The sequence below is a fragment of the Natrix helvetica genome (genome assembly GCF_964273705.1).
Source record: "Natrix helvetica genome assembly, chromosome: 1".
NCBI classification, from domain to species: domain Eukaryota; kingdom Metazoa; phylum Chordata; class Lepidosauria; order Squamata; family Natricidae; genus Natrix; species Natrix helvetica.
Window position 1 is genome coordinate 179,621,861 of NC_138548.1, and position 17,627 is coordinate 179,639,487.

General features: G+C 39.8%; 1 protein-coding gene across 3 annotated transcripts in view; it reads left to right on the forward strand.

The window, feature by feature from the left end:
- Positions 1 to 17,627, forward strand: part of PLCL1 (phospholipase C like 1 (inactive)) — a 224,669-nt gene that overhangs the window by 191,515 nt on the left and 15,527 nt on the right. For all 3 annotated transcript variants that reach the window (XM_081956721.1, XM_081956723.1, XM_081956722.1), the window contains exon 5: positions 2,135 to 2,244. In XM_081956721.1, the coding sequence (XP_081812847.1) occupies positions 2,135 to 2,244 (110 nt within the window). The remainder of the gene's footprint in view (positions 1 to 2,134; positions 2,245 to 17,627) is intronic.

The following is a 17,627-nucleotide window of genomic DNA, read 5'->3' on the forward strand; positions in this document are numbered from 1 at the left end:
TAATATCACTGCAACAGTTTTTAAAAACCCACACTATAACTATGGCTTGAATGGATTTTAGTGAATCCAGTATTTAGCTTACCCCTGCATGCCCTGGATAATAGTAATTGCTTGCACTACTGTTTGGTTCCATTTTGTTCTCAGCAATTAAGCTTTTATTTTTTTCAGAAGGAAATAAACAAGAATAAATAATTATGTGGGAGACTTGCAGACCTGCAAAGGGAGACTATCATTCTTCATGAAGCTTTGGGATAATCCTCATGTCTTTTGTGAAACTCAGTGTTTGATTAGGATAAAACAGTAAGCCAAATAGAAGTTAAGGATGCAGAAGGATCAACAGTTGAAGGGAAAGAGATGATTTAAAGCATGGCAGACAGGTGCATAGCACTTCTTAGAAATATCTTTAAACCAGAGACATCAGTGCTGTCGCTTTAAGGTATGCTTGACAGATGCAAACCTCAAATCAGCTTTTCCTCTTCCAGTTCAGAAAGCATGGTCAGTCACATTAACAGAAAACAAACTATGTGGGTTGAATTGAAAGGAATGTTTCCAGTGTTTTACGTTGCCAACACATGGCTCTACTAATATCCTAAAAACACTGACATGTTCTTTAGAATCTGCTTCTTTGCTTCAGTTGGTGGGAAACTACTGTTAAAAAAAAGTCAATATTCATGAAATGAACCTTCAGTACTCTTTAAATAGTGGTCCATAATTGAATTTTTGGCTGCTGAAAAAGTTCCTCCAAATGAAATTTGTCACTGAATGCACACTGTTTATAATGATGACTGCATTGACTATACTGTGTATTGCTGGTCCAAAAAATGCAAGAAGGTAAACCAAAAGAAGAGCAGTTTCATGTGATTAAGGGGGGAAAAGGAAACAACCTGTGATATTAACCATTATATTTCATATAACTCTGATTAAGGATATTCAACATATCACTCAAAGGGAAATTACTGTCCAGCTTGACATTTCACAGAAAAGTATGAGTTACAAAACGGACGTGTTTCAGTTAGAAAGTTAATAACAAGATGTGTTCTTGGCATGCCAATAGTAGAGATAAAAGTTTCAAAAATTGAAATTTGCCAGCAATTACTGTCACGCTGTGATAAGGAAGGTGAAGAATTGCTTCAAAGTATTGTGACAGCCATAAAACACAGGCTCATTATTATGACCCAGAAATGAAATTTCAGCCCATGGAATATCATCACAAAGCTTTACCTGGAGGTGGAAGTGGGGAAATTAAAACCCAGGAAAATTCATGGTCATAGTCCTTTGGGGATGCAGATGTATAATTCACATGGATTTTCTTGAACCTAACACCACTTATCAACTCAGTGCTGTACTGCAACACAAAAACTTTGGTACAATTGAAAATAACTCAAATTTGTAAGTATAAGGAGGAAAAGCTTTTCAAATATGATAATTATAGGTCTCACACTTTAACAAATCACCCAAAAGGCCATTTCAGTTGCCAAGAGGATCTCATTGTGTTATCCCATCCACCAAATAGCTCAGACTTGGCATGATGCAACTTCTACATTTCCCAAAATTGAAGGAATACCTTTGCAAACATCAGCTCAAATGAAGAGGTGGAAAAGACCATTAGGACCCAGTTGAAGAAAGTTATTTTGTTATAGTTTCAAGAACATTGTCCAATGTTGGCAGAATCAAGTACAGAATGGAGATGATTACGTAGAGAAGTAGTGTAAATATTGGCAACAAGAAAGCTCGTTCCAAGGATTATTTTCTTGTTTCATTTATACAAGTGTTCCCATTTAAACTAAAGTTATGGAGCTGGAGCCATTACTTCCCATTCAATCTTTGTAGATTGCTTGCTTACTTACAAGGTTGTGGGACCTAAAGTATTGCTGCAAGTAAATGGTGCTAGTTTTTTGATATTATGGAGCATAGCGGTTATAAATTAATTATCGTTTTATTAAAACATGCTTTTAGGCAGGGAAACTGTTGATCATCAGGAGTGATGTTTGAAGGCATGCAGGTTTTGCCAGCACCAGATTGGTAACCTATTGCCTGTAAAACTTCTGGATCATAATAAACAGTTGCAACTTTTCAAAAATTTACTTTCCTTCAATAACTGCCAGTAATCACTCTGTGCCCCATATTTTGTTAGGAATGGAGCTCCATGAAGAACTACACAACTTAGGAACAAAGGAAGGCTTGAAAGGAAGAAAACTCAGCAAAGCAATTGAGAGTTTTGCGTGGAATATCACTGTGCTGAAGGTAAATGTAAACTGAATTGTTTTTCTACTGTAAAAAGTCTGTTTTGGCTATGTGAGATACTGACACAGTATTTCTTTTTCTCCCCGCAAACAAATCAGGAGTGTTGAGCGGATAACAAGAACATATTTACAGATAACAACCTACTAAAGTAATTCTTAGTCAAATAAAAAATTTATTGACTTGGGTATAGTACAGTTCAAACCAGAATCAGTTGTCTTCTATGGATACCCAAGGAGTAGACTTCTGTTTTTTTGTGCAACAAAATTACTTGAGAGACTCGCTTCCTCTCTGAGGTCTACCATGCAGTACCTTGGAAATGATATTCTTTGTTTCTAAAGACATCCCCAGTGCTTTCATGCCACCACTAGCAATCTATCTATGGCTCACGCAAGCAGACGAAAACTGCTTGCTAGTAATTGTCAAAAGCAGCTTCTTTGAGTAATGTGTTATTCAGTGGTGTTTCTCCCCTTCTTTGCCTTTCTATATCTGTCAGGCGCTTCTGAGTGAGCATTGCTCTTTGGTGTTCTTTCCAGAAAAGAAAGCTTGATTGGAACTACCAGGACCAGTGGTGGGTTCCTACCGGTTCAGATCGGTTCAACCGAACAGGTAGTGATTTGGCGGCCTGGGTCACCTCAACCAGCAGTGACCCAGGCCTGACACGCCACTGAGCCGGTTTTCGGCCATCTTGTTTTTTTGCTTCTGCACATGTGCAGAGCTATTTTTATTGCACTGTGCATGTGTGTGCAGCACGCATCAAGCGTGTGCACCGTACCCAGGAGCAAACCAGCAGTAGTGACTGCCGGAACCCACCTGTGATCAGAACATGTAATGTCCATGCATTTTGTGACATCACCTGCTAAAGTTTTGCTTAGAAAATAGCAGAGAGGCCGCCTCTTTGAAGCCATTTATTTTGGTTCCCCCGTTTGGTGTGCAACCAATAGGGAGCCACAGCAAATATATTATTTCAACCCGTGTAGACTTCAGATGTAACAGTATTATCACATCACAGAATACAGATGGATTCACCAAAGCTAAAATATTGTGAGAGAGAAAAAGGAACTTTATTGCCAAGGCAATTGCATTCTGCATCACTCCACTATCCAGTAAAAAAAGGAATACATTCCTGTCATCATTGGTATGTTTCTGAACTCCCCTCCAGGGAGGGGAGGAGCACTTTCAGATAAGACAAAAATGTTTATACAGCTTACTTTTTCTATTTGGTTCTTACTATTATTAATTACTTTGCTGAGTGTGGACAAAATTACTTGATTGGATTGTGAGTTATTGCCCAAGTCTGTAATTAATTACAGGTCAAAGTATGCAGTTTTTAAAATGTAACTAGTTTTGTGGTTTTTACTCTCCATTACAATTGAAAAAAACCTGCTGTTGTAGATGATTTCTGTGCTCTGTCTAGCATTCATTAGAGAGAATGGAGCCCCAAATGGCAATATGTTTTCCTAATATCCAAGCGAGCATCAGATTTTATGAGGAAAACACATTTCTGTTTTTGATCATACAGTATACAGACTGTCTCCTTTAAATATCCAGTTACCTCAGTGGAGTGATATGCTTTCTGAGGAGAAAAAAAATCAAATTTGTTTCAGAGTAAGTATGCATATGATTGCACCATAATTAGTTATTGTTTCCCCCATTCATCTTCTGGATTCTAGGGGAGAAAAAATAGGAAATGACTTTTCTTGGGAATGCAACAGCCAGTGTGAATGCTTCCAGATGGGGAATTGTTTTCAAAGAACCATTTGCTCATCTTGATAGCTTCTGGGAACCTTATACTGGGAAAGGAGGGATAAATGTATGCATGTATCTCTTAACATTATGCAACATTTCCCCTCGTTATTTCTGCAAACACATTTGTATCTGTCAGTGCACTTACCACTATTGTCCTTTTCACACTTTCACACTTGTGTACATCTATCTCCATAGTTTTCCTATTCATAAATACTTTTCCACATCCATATGGCCTCCATATTCTCATCCCTGAAAGAAGAACCTAATTTCTTGGAGATAGATCTCAAATATGAAGATGAAGGTGCTGGTGGGTGGGAGGTGCAGTATGAGCTGGGAAACACTAGGCAGAGGTTCCCCGTGACCAAGATAAATATTTAGAGATGATTCTATTCTGTCTATAAATATTTAGAGATGAACCTATTCACTCTAAGTAGAATGACATGTTTAGTAGAATATTTCTGTGGCATGTTAAAAGAATTGAGTCAAGACTTTGAAACATTCTCTTTTAAAAAAACAATAACAGTGACAAAGTAGCATTTTATTTCCAGAAATGTGTAATAAAATGCTAGGCTTACAGGGGGTCCAAGAAGAAGAAGTGTCCAGGTTGTCTTGCAAAAATGCCACCCAAAGGGATTTGTATGTCACAATGGAAACAACAGAGTGAACAGAACTGAGTGTGGCCTTCCAAATCATTTTCTATGGCTTACCACAAATACTTTGTAGGTGCTGAGCACCCTTAGTAGCAAGGCCAGGCCGCTAAGCCCATATAGGCAAACGATTTAGGGCAGGGGTGTCAAACTCACAGTGTCAAATCATCACATGATGTATCGTGACTTTTTTCCCCTTCGCTAAACTGGGGGTGAGTGTGATGCACCCGGTCTATGGGCCGCCAGTTTGACACCCCTGGTTTAGGGCATGGAAAGTGTTCTGGGAAGAGGAGCATCATGGTGGAAGCTGCACTGAAACACAGGTCAGCTCAACGTGTGCATTTCCCAGTAACAGGACAGAAGAATATTACTTATATTCCACAGTTTTCTGGCCATAGGGGGAGACTTACTAGGAAAGGCAGTACAGAAGGTTGTACAGCCTAAGGAAAAAACAGAGGTTTACTAATAGAAGGGCAACCTGTAGCCAGCCTAAGCAAGGGTCTCTCCATGACAAAGGCAACAAGCGAGCAAGTTAAACCTCTTCTGAGTGAAGGCAAGAAAGCTTGTGCCAGGCAGAAAGAAGAAAGAAAAGAAAAAACCAAAACCCATAAAGAAAAATCTCTCTACACAACTAAGAAAAAGAAGAAATAAAAAAGCAAGATTTTCATAGCTCTCAATAGGTTGAAATTCCTAGACCTAGATTATATCCTCTTAGATATGATCTTGAAAAAATATTACATATCAGCTCAGTAATAAAACCAAATATTGATGAAATGAAAAATGTTGATGAAAAATGCTTCCACCTGAGTCATCAAAGTAAAAAGCTCTTTTGCAACTGTGTGTTTGCATGCAGCTGTTTTATTCTTTATACTTCATGGCCTGCCACGCTATTCATTTTCAAATTACTAGATACTTTTGAATCACTGTTTAAAACGTCAGTACAGGTGGTCCTTGAGTTACAAGCACAATTGAGTCTGGAATTTATGTTGCTAAGTGAGAAATTTGTTAAGTGAGTCTTGCCCCATATTATGGCTTTTCTTGCCACATTTATTAAGTGAATCACTGCAGTTGTTAAATTAGTAACATGGGTGTTTAGTGAATCTGGTTTCCCCATAAACTTTGCTTGTCAAAAGGGGATCGCATGACCCCAAGACACTGCAACCATCATAAATATGAGCCAGTTGTCAAACATCTGAATGTAAATCACGTGACCAGGGAGATGCTACATTGGTCATAAGTGTGAAAAATGGTCATCAGTCACATTTTTCAGTGCCATTGTAGCTTCAAACGGTCACTAAATGAACGGTTGTGAGTCGAGGAGTATCTGTATTACAGCCCTGAAGCTAATGAAGTAGTCCTAATGTGACAGTTGTCATGATTTGCATTTGGTGGACAATATATCTTCTCATTCACATTTAAAACCAGTTTAGTAAAGTATTCATTAGTCTGACTACTTTTCAGAAATAAGAAATGTCAGAATCTTTGGCTGATTACCGCTGAGCACTGGAAATCATGGACTCAGCAAGTAACAAACTGCTTATTAATTGTAATAGGCATATTTTCTTTAAAAATTGCGGAGGTCTATTTCAAGCCACACCTGCACAACATTGCTTATTAGTGTCCCTTTGAACAAAGTTATAGTTTCCAAGATGACAAGTGAATTTCGGAATTGTAAGACAAAGAACTTGAAAGGGGAACAGACTTGTGCCTGAAGTTTGTTTTATCCTGCCCTGAGGCTAAGTTCAAATCTCTTCTACAAATATTCAAGATCAGGCCAAGATAAGAATAACCCTTCCTCTGGTGACCCAATCAGAATGGAGAGAAGGAATAAGAAAAAGAGAGAATGGAATCTTGAAAGTGTAAGAGGTGAGAGAAAGCAAGTTTAGCTTTAGTTCCTCGTAGATTATCCTGGACAGAAGGTTGCCTTCAACAAAAAATAAGGTCCAAGCTGTCTGTAAACAAAAAATTATGGAATATGTTCTTCCTTTTCTTACTATATACTAGGCCAGTGGTGGGCAACCTTTTTTTTCAACTGAGCCAAATCTCGCCAAAACCACGATTTAAATTTATTTTGAGAGCCACATTTTTAAAACCGAAAATACATAGGATGGTACACTGTTTTTAGTTTCAATAAACTCTGGCATTTGAAGCACGCAAGTCTTAAAGCTGTCAAGTTACAAGATCCTTGCATCCCTAACCCTTTAGGGAAAAAACCCCAAGGGGTCTTCAAACCTGACAGCTTTAAGACTTGTGGACTTCAACTCCCAGAATTCCTCCTCCAGTCATGTTGGCTCAGAAACTCTGGCATTGAAGCATGCAAGTCTTAAAGCTGTCAAGTTGCAAGACCCTTGCACCCCTAACCCTTTAGAAAAAAAAACAGGGGTCTTCAAACCTGACAGCTTTAAGACTTGTGGACTTGAACTCCCAGAATTCCTCCTCCAGTCATGTTGGCTCAGGAACTCTGGCATTGAAGTGTGCAAGTCTTAAAGCTGTCAAGTTGCAAGACCCTTGCACCCCTAACCCTTTAGAAAAAAAAAAAACCCAGGGTCTTCAAACCTGACAGCTTGAAGACTTGTGGACTTCAACTCCCAGAATTCTGAGAATTGAAGTCCACCAAGGGCATCAATCATATTAGCCCAGGGATCTGCAAAATTGGCTCTTAAGACTGGTGGACTTCAACTCCCAGAATTCTGAGAATTGAAGTCCACCAGTCTTAAAACAGCCAACTTTGCAGACCTCTGTGTTAGCCCAAAGCCTGGCACTGGGCGGGCCTTGCTCCCCCATTGGTGGAGCCCCAAGAAGCGAGGAGGCAGAAAAAGAAACGGAGGCCAAGGAGCTCCCCCCCCCGCCCCCTCCCAGCAAAAATCTAACCGGGGAGCCGGGCGGGCAGTAGCAAATTAGCCGATCACGCCACGTGGGCAGTAGCAAATTAACCGATCACGCGGCATGATTGGCTAATTTGCTACTGCCCGCCCGGCTCCCCGGTTAGATTTTTGCTGGGAGGGGGAGGGGGGAAGCTCCTTAGCCTCTGTTTCTTTTTCTGCCTCCTCGCTTCTCGTCCCCACCCGACTTCAGGATCCTCCCTAATCATTGTGGGTCAAAAAGAAAAAAGGGAAAGGGGCTTGTTTTGAAGTGCCCGAGAGGAGGGAGGGGAGCGGGCGCCCGGCACACAGAAGAGCCGCATTAAAGTGTGTAAAGAGCCACATGTGGCTCGCGAGCCGCGGCTTGCCGACCACTGTACTAGGCCAATAAATGAGAAATAAAAATCCCCTTCTATTTTAAATTAACAAAGAGATAGAGAGGGCTCCCTCATCTCAGAGACCTCAAATATAAGAGAAGAAATACATTTCCCCCTTATCATGGAGAAGAATATCCATTTTCAGATATCTATCCAGATAGATTTTCTCTCAAGGAAAAGAAGCTCATTGTGCTTTGAGGCTAACAACCACAACCACCAAAAGTTGAAGAGGGGACTTTGCAATTCCCCATTTGGCTTGACTCTTGCAAAGATCCAGTACTTATGGTATTAATGGGCAACTCTCTGGGAATCAACACAGAGTGGGGGACACTCAATATTCTAATAACATGGACCTTTAGTGAATCACAATAATTCATGAGATAACTTTGCTGGGCACAGGGGAAAAAACATACCTTGGATTTTAACTGCCTAATATAAGAATTAGAAAGTCAATTACTATCACTGTGTGAAGTAGTACATTGTGTTTTATTGTAAGAGTTAAGTACAGCCTAAAAGAATATTCCCTTAGATTTACAAACTTAATATTGATTTTCCATGTTGTTTATGATAAAGAAGGCTTGCTGAGGTAATGTATCTACCTTGGGGAGATAAAGTAAAACCTATTTGTTTTCTTGGCTTCAGAAAGAAAAAAAATTCAAACCCTCAGACAATCATTGACTTTATTTATTTTATACTCAACACAAACCTGTAGCAGAGTTTTTCTTGCAAGAATAAAAGGTCACATTTGATAATGAACTTTGAATTATTTATCATAACTAGACACATCCTAGCAAAAAATAGATTGCATATGTGCAAAAAAGGGGCTGATCCCTCCACTGCAGTACGAGCTGATTTGCAACTGTTTACAGAAATATTGCTTCCATTTGGAAAGCTGGGATTAGTCCAAGAGTAATAAACTCTTTAATAAACTGGTTTAAAAGGTAAACTGATTTAATCTTATTGTATTATAAAGGAATGATCAGAATTCCAGCAGTTTTGTCCACACTGGATGGAGTTGGAAGGGCAGGCTGTCAAGCATCCATTCCCCATCCCATGATCCAAAGCTATATATCCTATCACCTTTTTGGTGGCTTCCAGAACAGGCAACAGGAAATTGAGCTAAAATGTTGGCTTTATTTTGCATGTTGAAGTGGTGGCCATGATGTCTCTGCAGCTCCCCAGAATGGGGCATTTTTCACGAGGGGTTAAAGAGCAAAAGAATCTATTCCTGCACTGGAACAGATTTTAACTATGGCCCTTGACATGCACCTTTTAAAGAGCTGCAAACATAGATAGTTAATAGATTATATTACATAGCTTTTTGTTGACAGGTTTACAAACATCTTCATGAGTGCTTCATTTTGTTTGGTCACAGCAGCAGGCTATCATTTACAAGGCTAAAAATAAGCATGTGCCTGCATGGTTTTATTAATGTGCAAAACAGTATTCTCAACGGTCTTTGAGTTGATTATTTTCTAGCTGCGGGAAATTGTGGATTAATTCCTCACAATAATTTCAAGGTAGTATCAGTTTCCTCAAGGCGGTGGTTAATAAACCTGAGTCATTCCCCCTCCCCCCACAATGTCTCCAGGCTGCCAGTGCCCGTTATCATATTAGAAAGCAGGTGTCACTTCTGCTTCAAATAACGTCAGTCCATCAAACTTTATTGCATATCACTGACCCAGGCTTCAAAAGAAACTTATGAACATAGTAGAAATTACAATGCAACTTGCATAATGAAAAAGTTCAGTAGTTGTGCACAGCCTATTTTGCTTTTAACAGTTCGAAGCTACTAATACAGACTTTTCAACTGCAACATTTATCTTGGGACCTTTATCTGCCTAAAGAAGTTCCATATGGAATTCTTTCCAAACTAGAGCTAAGGGTGTTCGGTAAATCATTGTGGATGTCTTGTACAAAAGGACAAGATCTCATGATTCACTGCTCCCATCCTAGCAGGGACAAAGCATTTCAGAAGAGGGCTTTTTGTGGTTTTTGCTCTTCTGCACCACTGATGGTAAATTATTAGGGTTTCAGTAGCATACAGATAATCCTTGAGTTATGACTGTAGTCAATTTCAGTTATAAATCATGACAGCTGTAAAGCAGGTCATCACTTGACTAGACATGATTTTTTTGGGGGTGGTGGTTGTTAAGCAAATGCAGTGATTGTAATGCGAATCCACAGTCATTAATCAAAGTCATTAAGAAGCTCAGTGGGTGACATGGTTAGGATGCTGGGTTGGAGGTTTGAAGCCTGCATTTGAGACCTGAGTGCTGCTGCATGGGGGAGGGGGGTGAGCTCCCATCATTCACTCCTTGACGGGGACATGAAAGGAGTCCCCCCACCCCCAAGCATCCCCCAGACAATGGTGATGTCACCCACTAATCTTTTCAACTTGGAAGTGCCTTCAACTGTGCCTCCAATATGAACAGGACAGGGATCAAATCCAATATTCGTTATGTGGCGGTCTTTGTTGGAAACTGGGAATAAACACTTTTCCTGCAAAAAATCGTAAATCATTGTTATGACTGCAGGATGCTGCAAATGGTCATAATACAGGCCAATTGCCAAGCCCACAAATGTAGTCATGTGACTGCAGCGGGGGGGGGGGGCTGAACATCAGAACTTCAAAACCAGCACATAAGTCCCATGGGGGGGGATCTGTCAAAATGTTGGTCGCTAAGTGACTCATCATAAGTCAAGGACTACCTGTAAATACAGGGAAACATAGGGAATCTCCTATGCCCCAACTGATCTCTAGCTATATTTTATTTGTAAATCCATGTCAAGAATTCTTTGTTTAAGAGTCACCATTGCTTGATCTTGTCACAGGTGCATCAGAATCTCACTGGAGGACACAAATTTAGATAGCTTGTCATTTACTTTGAGTTTCCAAGAATAAGAAAACACAACACTATTCATAAAACCAAACTATTCAAACCAATTAATACTATGAATAAAGTTACCAGAAATCCTGCTACTGCCAATCATACCCCAAGGCTCTTCAGAAGTGGATTGGTTTTATGTTTTATAAAATGCCATTAGAAGGGGGCACATTTGGCTTCGGAGCAAGCTCTTCCAAAGAGAAGGGGCTCTCTTCCATATATAAGAATATCATTCTCTGGGTCCCAATGCCCCTGTCTTTTTCTAAGTCGGTATCATCGTACTGGATCAGTTGGGGTGATATAGATTCTGCCTTAAGAAGTGTCCCCAGAGATAATGAGATCGATCCCAAGACATAAGGAGATTTATTTGTGTCTCAAAAACCCCAAACCAAATGAGTTCACATGACAGAACTTTCAGTTATTTTGAAAGAAATATTTGCTCTGCAAAATACTTCTTTATAAAACAAACAACTTGATTTGTCTCCAAATCCAGAGGAGAATGGGACTACTGATCTTGGAATTTCCAATTAATGTTATCTACATACACCAAGAACTGGTGAAGTTGTAGTCTCTGGCACAATTGGAGGGCCCTAGATTGGGAAAGTTAGCCTCAGATAATGCTGTTTGTGATAAATGAATATATTAAAAATGAAATAATCAAAAAGACATAATAGTATCTTTGCTACCTTTCAAACCTGTGCAAATTATCTGAGACAGTTGTTGTGGTTGGGGTTTTGGAATCCTGCTGGGAAATATCTTCATCTAAAAGTTGCTGTAGTCATATTCAGGAATCTGAGTTTGCAAAAAGTCTTGTGAATTATAGAATTGTAAATCAAATATAAGCCCCCTTCATATTTACTAGCATATGTGTAATATCAGCTCACTTTTTGCATGATGCTGCTTAGGTTCAAAATAAATATCCTTCTCATCTTTCCTATTACCTTCTCCCATTGGTATCTTATAATTTATCACTTTGTTGTTTGTATCTTCTGATTTATGATTTATCACTTTGTTGTTTGTATGTGCACTAAGGGCTTATGCACCAGAGACAAATTCCTTGAGTGTCCAATCACACTTGGCCAATAAACAATATTCTATTCTATAGCTAGGCATATTTGAATTTATAGTGTCTTGTAAGATTTCCATTGGCAGGAATTGGCTAGTATAGGAAAAGAATGGCAAAGTAGATAAGCCTTTAAGGGTAGTCCTTGATTTAGGACCGCAGTTGGGACAGGTAACTTGATCACTAAGTAAAGCAATAGTTAAGCAAGATGTCACGTGACTGATTTGCTTAGTGATAGCTCTCCCAGTTGCCATTATAAGTAGAATTATGGGTCATTAAGCAGATGGAATCCAAAGTAAGGATGTGAGAGTACCACAGGGGAATGGTGGCATCCCTGGAAAGCGTGGCACAGGCCCTGTGTGACTTGGGGATTACTGCACTGCGATGCAAAGACACAACTGCTCTTGGAAGCCCCAGCTAGGTCCAGCAGTTCTTCTTAAAGCTGCCATGCCCAGGGAAGCCTCAGCCACTTAACTGGCCCAACAGCATTTATGACTGCAGGGACAATACAACAACTCTCCCATTGCTTATCTCCCGCCTGCTCTATGACATTTCAGCAGCCCTGCACAATCACATGGGCTAAAATAGAGGCCCGGGGTCATTAGCAGCCTCAGCCAGTAGCCCCAAGCCTCTACTTCAGCTCCAGCGCCACTGCTGCTGCTGAGAAATGCCACCTGAAGTTCACACCCCAGCCAGCCACACCATCACCCTTTCACAGTTGAATTTGGAGAAGGAATGGCATGTCCGATTTGGATAATGAGGATTCTGAAGCCACACGAGAAAGGGATTTTTCCCATCCTTAAGCCAATATCCCATTCTTGCAAGATCTAGGGAAGGACCAGGTTTCCAAAGGATTGTGAGAATGGGGGGCCGGATTGCAGAAAGAATGGGTATACTAGGTTAAAGAATGGCACTAGACAGTGAAGATGAGCAGGGCACAGTGGGGCATGTGAAGCTCGGGGTGTGGAGGCAATTGGGGGAGGGCTTTGCAGAATGGTGTGGCATTGTTGGCCATGGTATGAGGCTGGAGGCAATATTTCTCAATGATAGCAGTGGCATTGGGGCTAAAGCAGAGGCCTGGGGAAGTGGCAGCCAGCTGCAAATCCCGGACCTGTACTTCAGCTCCAGCCCTGGCACTGCCGCCACCACATACTAATATGCAGGGTGGCAAAAAAGCATGGCGGGAAGAGTTACAGCAGCTTTGTAGTCATAAATACTGGTAGGCTGACAAATGCCCTATTTTGATCATAGGACTATGTGAATACTGCAATGGCCTTAACTTTGGTCATGGGTTGTAAGTCCATTTTTTCGGTGCTGTTTTAATATCAAATGGTTGCTGATTGAATGGACATAAATCAAGGAATACCTAAAATTCGACCAAGCAGGGCTCTTCTAATGTTATAGTTAGTGGATTTTGCACTCTCCATTTCATTCAGCATGTAGCCTTTATCTATGTGCCAGATCTAAAACAAATCCTTCCAACTCTCAAGGAAGAAAATAAAGGAAGTTGCATCAGCTGCTTCTTATTTTCCCATTGTTTTGAAAAGAAAAAAAAACCGTTTGCTGCATTGTTCAGACACTTTAGTCTAGCTAGAGCTCTCTTTTTTTATCAATAAATTTCATTTTATGCTATTTTAGAGAGGCAAACCAATAGTAGCAAATAACCTTATGTTATCTTACACAACATCAAAGGTCACATTGAATTCTATACTTTAGGAAGAAGCATGTGTCTTTATAGGCGATTAGATGAACCTTGTTAGCCGCAACAATTTTTAAAGAAGAACTTTGACCCCAAAACTTTTAGAAGGATAATTTGTCAAGTCAGTGTTTTAGTAAAAATAAACAGTTTTTCTTTTCCCTTCCTATCATTTTTATCTTGTCTCATTCCTTTTAGATTATAAGCCTGAGAATAAGCCACCATGGGAAAAAAAAATCTGAGCAAAGTGTAGGAAAAAGAGTCCAAGAATAAACAGGAAATTAAAAAGAATCGAGCCTCAGAAAGGTGCCTGGAGAAAAACAAAAGTTTGAAAGATGAGGAGAAGAGATCAATGCTGCAATAGACAGAGCAGCCTTGAATCCACAATTGCTATGCAAAAGATGGGATTGAGATTGATCCACACAGACCTGCCATCCTGAGTTAAACACTGAAGTAACACAAGGCAAAAAAAAAAATGAATCTTTTAATTCCTCAAAATAATAAATCTTTAAATTTTATAGTTTAAGACAAATTATGTCATGGGTCTGTAACCTTCCTGCCTTCAAGGATTATGTTAGGGGTTGCCATGTAAATTGTAAGGGGCTCAGCAAAAATAAATATAATTTCATTTTCATTAAAACTAAACTAACTCAAGTATATATTAAAATGTTTCTTCACTCCATGTTAAACAATTAGCTACTTCTGGCACTAAAAAGTATACCAGAAATAAGCTTTGGCACAGCTCTGATGGAAAAGAATAGAGATTGTGTTTTTATGGGGTCTAAAGAAGCTAAATTAAGAAGATTTCTTGGTTCCCTGCAGCTGAAACTAAAAGAAATTAAGCTTAAGAAGCAGCCACAACATTTCCTCTGCTCTCATAATTAAATAAAATTATTTACTGCTAGAAATGTATTTATTTATTTGTATCCCACCTTTATTATTTTTAAAAACAGCTGAAGGTGGCAAACATATCAAACACACCTTCCTCCTCCTATTTTTCCCACATCAAATGTGAGGGGAGTGGGCTGAGTGATAGAGAAATGTAGTAGACTTTTTTTCTCTGCTAGTATACTTTTATTTTATTGCTTTGTTGTTGATTTATCTTATTTCTGGGAAGATGTGTATCTCCTATTACTCCTCTTACATAGATTGATTACGTTTAAACCACCATAACGAAAGATGTATTATGTGAGAGCCTGGAAGCAACAGAAGTTGAAATCAATAGGATATAATTTCCTAGTGAATATGCTAAGTATCAGAGTGCAGATTGCATTGGCTGAAGAATGCATTTTAAAAAAAGTTTTGTCCTGCTTTGTCTTGGCTTATCTTTCTCTTTCACGTTTTTCACTTGTTATTTCTCTTTCCTCTTTCAAATTGTGTATTGTTTTTATTCTTTTAAAAAAAATATTTTTTGCTATTTTAAGGGCATTATAGAGTTGCTACTTTTTTTTTTCTTATGTTCCAACAAATGTAGCCTCTTCAGGGAGGTTCTGTTGACCCTTGTGTGGGCTTTGAAGGTAAGCAGAGTTGAACTGATAAGTGCTTATATCAGGGGTTTCAAACTCGCAGCCTGTGGGCTGGATGGGGGTGGGCGTGGCCAGCACATGATGCATCCGGCCCACAGGCTGCGTCACGTGTTGGCCACGCCCACCTCCATTTTAGTGAAGGGGGAAAAGTCACGCTATGTCATGTGACATCACGAGTTTGACATCCCTGGCTTAGATGGAGAGCCACCAGAAATCTCAGAGCTGTAGACTAGATGGGGAAAACAGTCCCCAAAGAAGACTGTGGCAATTCCTGATTTCCTGTTGCCAAGAAAACTGCAAAGATGTGTCTATGTACTGTATCCACTATAACCTATGCTTGATTAGCAGCAGATTTTACTTTTTACAATAGTAACCCTGCTTCCCATTCTTCTAAAGGAACATGTCCTTTTACCAAGAAAACGCCTTTCATTTTTTCTTTTGGTAACAAGGTTTTTAGCCTCACATTTCAAATCCCTTGGCTGATTTTGTATACATTATTCTTGGTTTGGTGTGTATTTTGTTCCATGCAGCAAAATGTTTTGGGCTAGTGTCTCTCCCCACCTCCCCTTATTTACCTTTCCTCATATTGACAGATTCTGTTAGCTTTAACTTTGCTCTCACTCTCCAAGATCTCATCAATCATTCCTCGAGGGAACCTGTCTAGGTGCTATCTGTCATCCCTGGATTTAATTAAACCAGAGCCTGCCACATTTTTCATTTTTAATCTCTGATCCTGGATAAACCCTTCATTTTAGATTGCTTATTATCATTACCAGACCCTCGGAGATGTTCAACTGTTGTGGCTTATGGGACTCATCATGGCTGTGGATTCCCCATTTGAAAATGGGCACAGCAAATTATTTGGGTAGGTGGGAATTGTGAAACCAAAGCAGCTCAGGACAGAAGAGCTGTTTGTTTTCCAGCTGCTATTTCTACAGGCCCTGCTAGGCAGGCTGCTTCACTGAGCTCTTAAGGTGTTGAAGAGGATTTGTGCAAGAGCTGTTGGAAGAGCCGAGCTGCTCAAAGGATTACAGCGCTCTCAACATGAATTAGACTTTGCAATAAAAACAATGCACGGATCTCCAGTGAACTGAGCTTGTATCCTTGACAACTTAAAACTACCTTTAAATTAGGCCAAGTGCGCTGGAAAAGACAGGTTGGAGCACAGAGCAGCGAAATCTCACTTCATTCCCTTTTCTAATTGGTGCTTCTTGGTAGGTAAAGCTGACACCATTTACATCAAAACAAAATAGGCCTAGAAACCTTGCTCTCACGAAGGACTGATCTACTTGAGCCCATGCAGGAGAGATGGGATGTAAATCTAATGAATAAACAAAGTGATGGAAAATGTTGACTATATGCATTCAAATAAAGATAAAGATACCTTGCTCAACAGTAGTAACTGTGAGAGGGATCTTGGAGTCCTAGTGGACAACCTTTTAAATATGAGCCAGCAGTGTGCAGCAGCTGCCAAAAAAGCCAACACAGTTCTAGGCTACATAAACAGAGGGATAGAATCAAGATCATGTGAAGTGTTAATACCACTTTATAATGCCTTGGTAAGGCCACACTTGGAATACTGCATTCAGTTTTGGTCGCCACGATGTAGAAAAGATGCGGAGACTCTAGAAAGAGTGCAGAGAAGAGCAACAAAGATGATTAGGGGACTGGAGACTAAAACGTATGAAGAACCGTTGTAGGAACTGGGTATGTCTAGTTTAATGAAAAGAAGGACTAGAGGAGACACCATAGCAGTGTTCCAATATCTCAGGGGTTGCCACAAAGAAGAGAGAGTCAAACTATTCTCCAAAGCACCTGAGGATAGAACAAGAAGCAATGGGTGGAAACTAATTAAGGAGAGAAGCAACTTAGAACTGAGGAGAAATTTCCTGACAGTTAGAACAATTAATCAGTGGAACAGCTTGCCTCCAGAAATTGTGAATGCCCCAACACTGGAAGTCTTTAAGAAGATGTTGGATAGCCATTTGCCTGAAACGGTATAGGGTTCCCTGCCTAGGCAGGGGGTTGGACTAGAAGACCTCCAAGGTCCCTTCCAACTCTGCTATTGTATTGTATTGTATTATCTTTACTGATTACTTTATGAGTTCTAAAATACTACTGGGATTTTCCATATTAGAAGTTGTCATATTCCGCTATCTAATCCAGATGGTTTTAGATTTGGCTTTTTACAAAATCTGGAAAAGGGGACATGAGATGCCATGCTTTATTTAACTGGAGGCAGAATGGGCCAACTCGCCATGGCCAACTCATCATAGCCATTTTGCCATGGCCATCTCACTGCAGCAAACTCACCATGGGACAGCTTGTCCCAGACAATTCCATGTGGGATAATTCAATGTGATAGATATTGTATGCCACTATTTCTTCAACATTATTTCCATTAACAAAAATGGCAATAATGCAGAACAAATAGTGGCGGATAATTCATCAAGAATCATAAGATACAACACTTGGTGATAGTGACCTATGACTATCACTAAGTGTTGTATCTTATGATTCTTGATGAATGTATTTTATTGTTCTTTATGTACACTGAGAGTATATGCATCAAATACAAA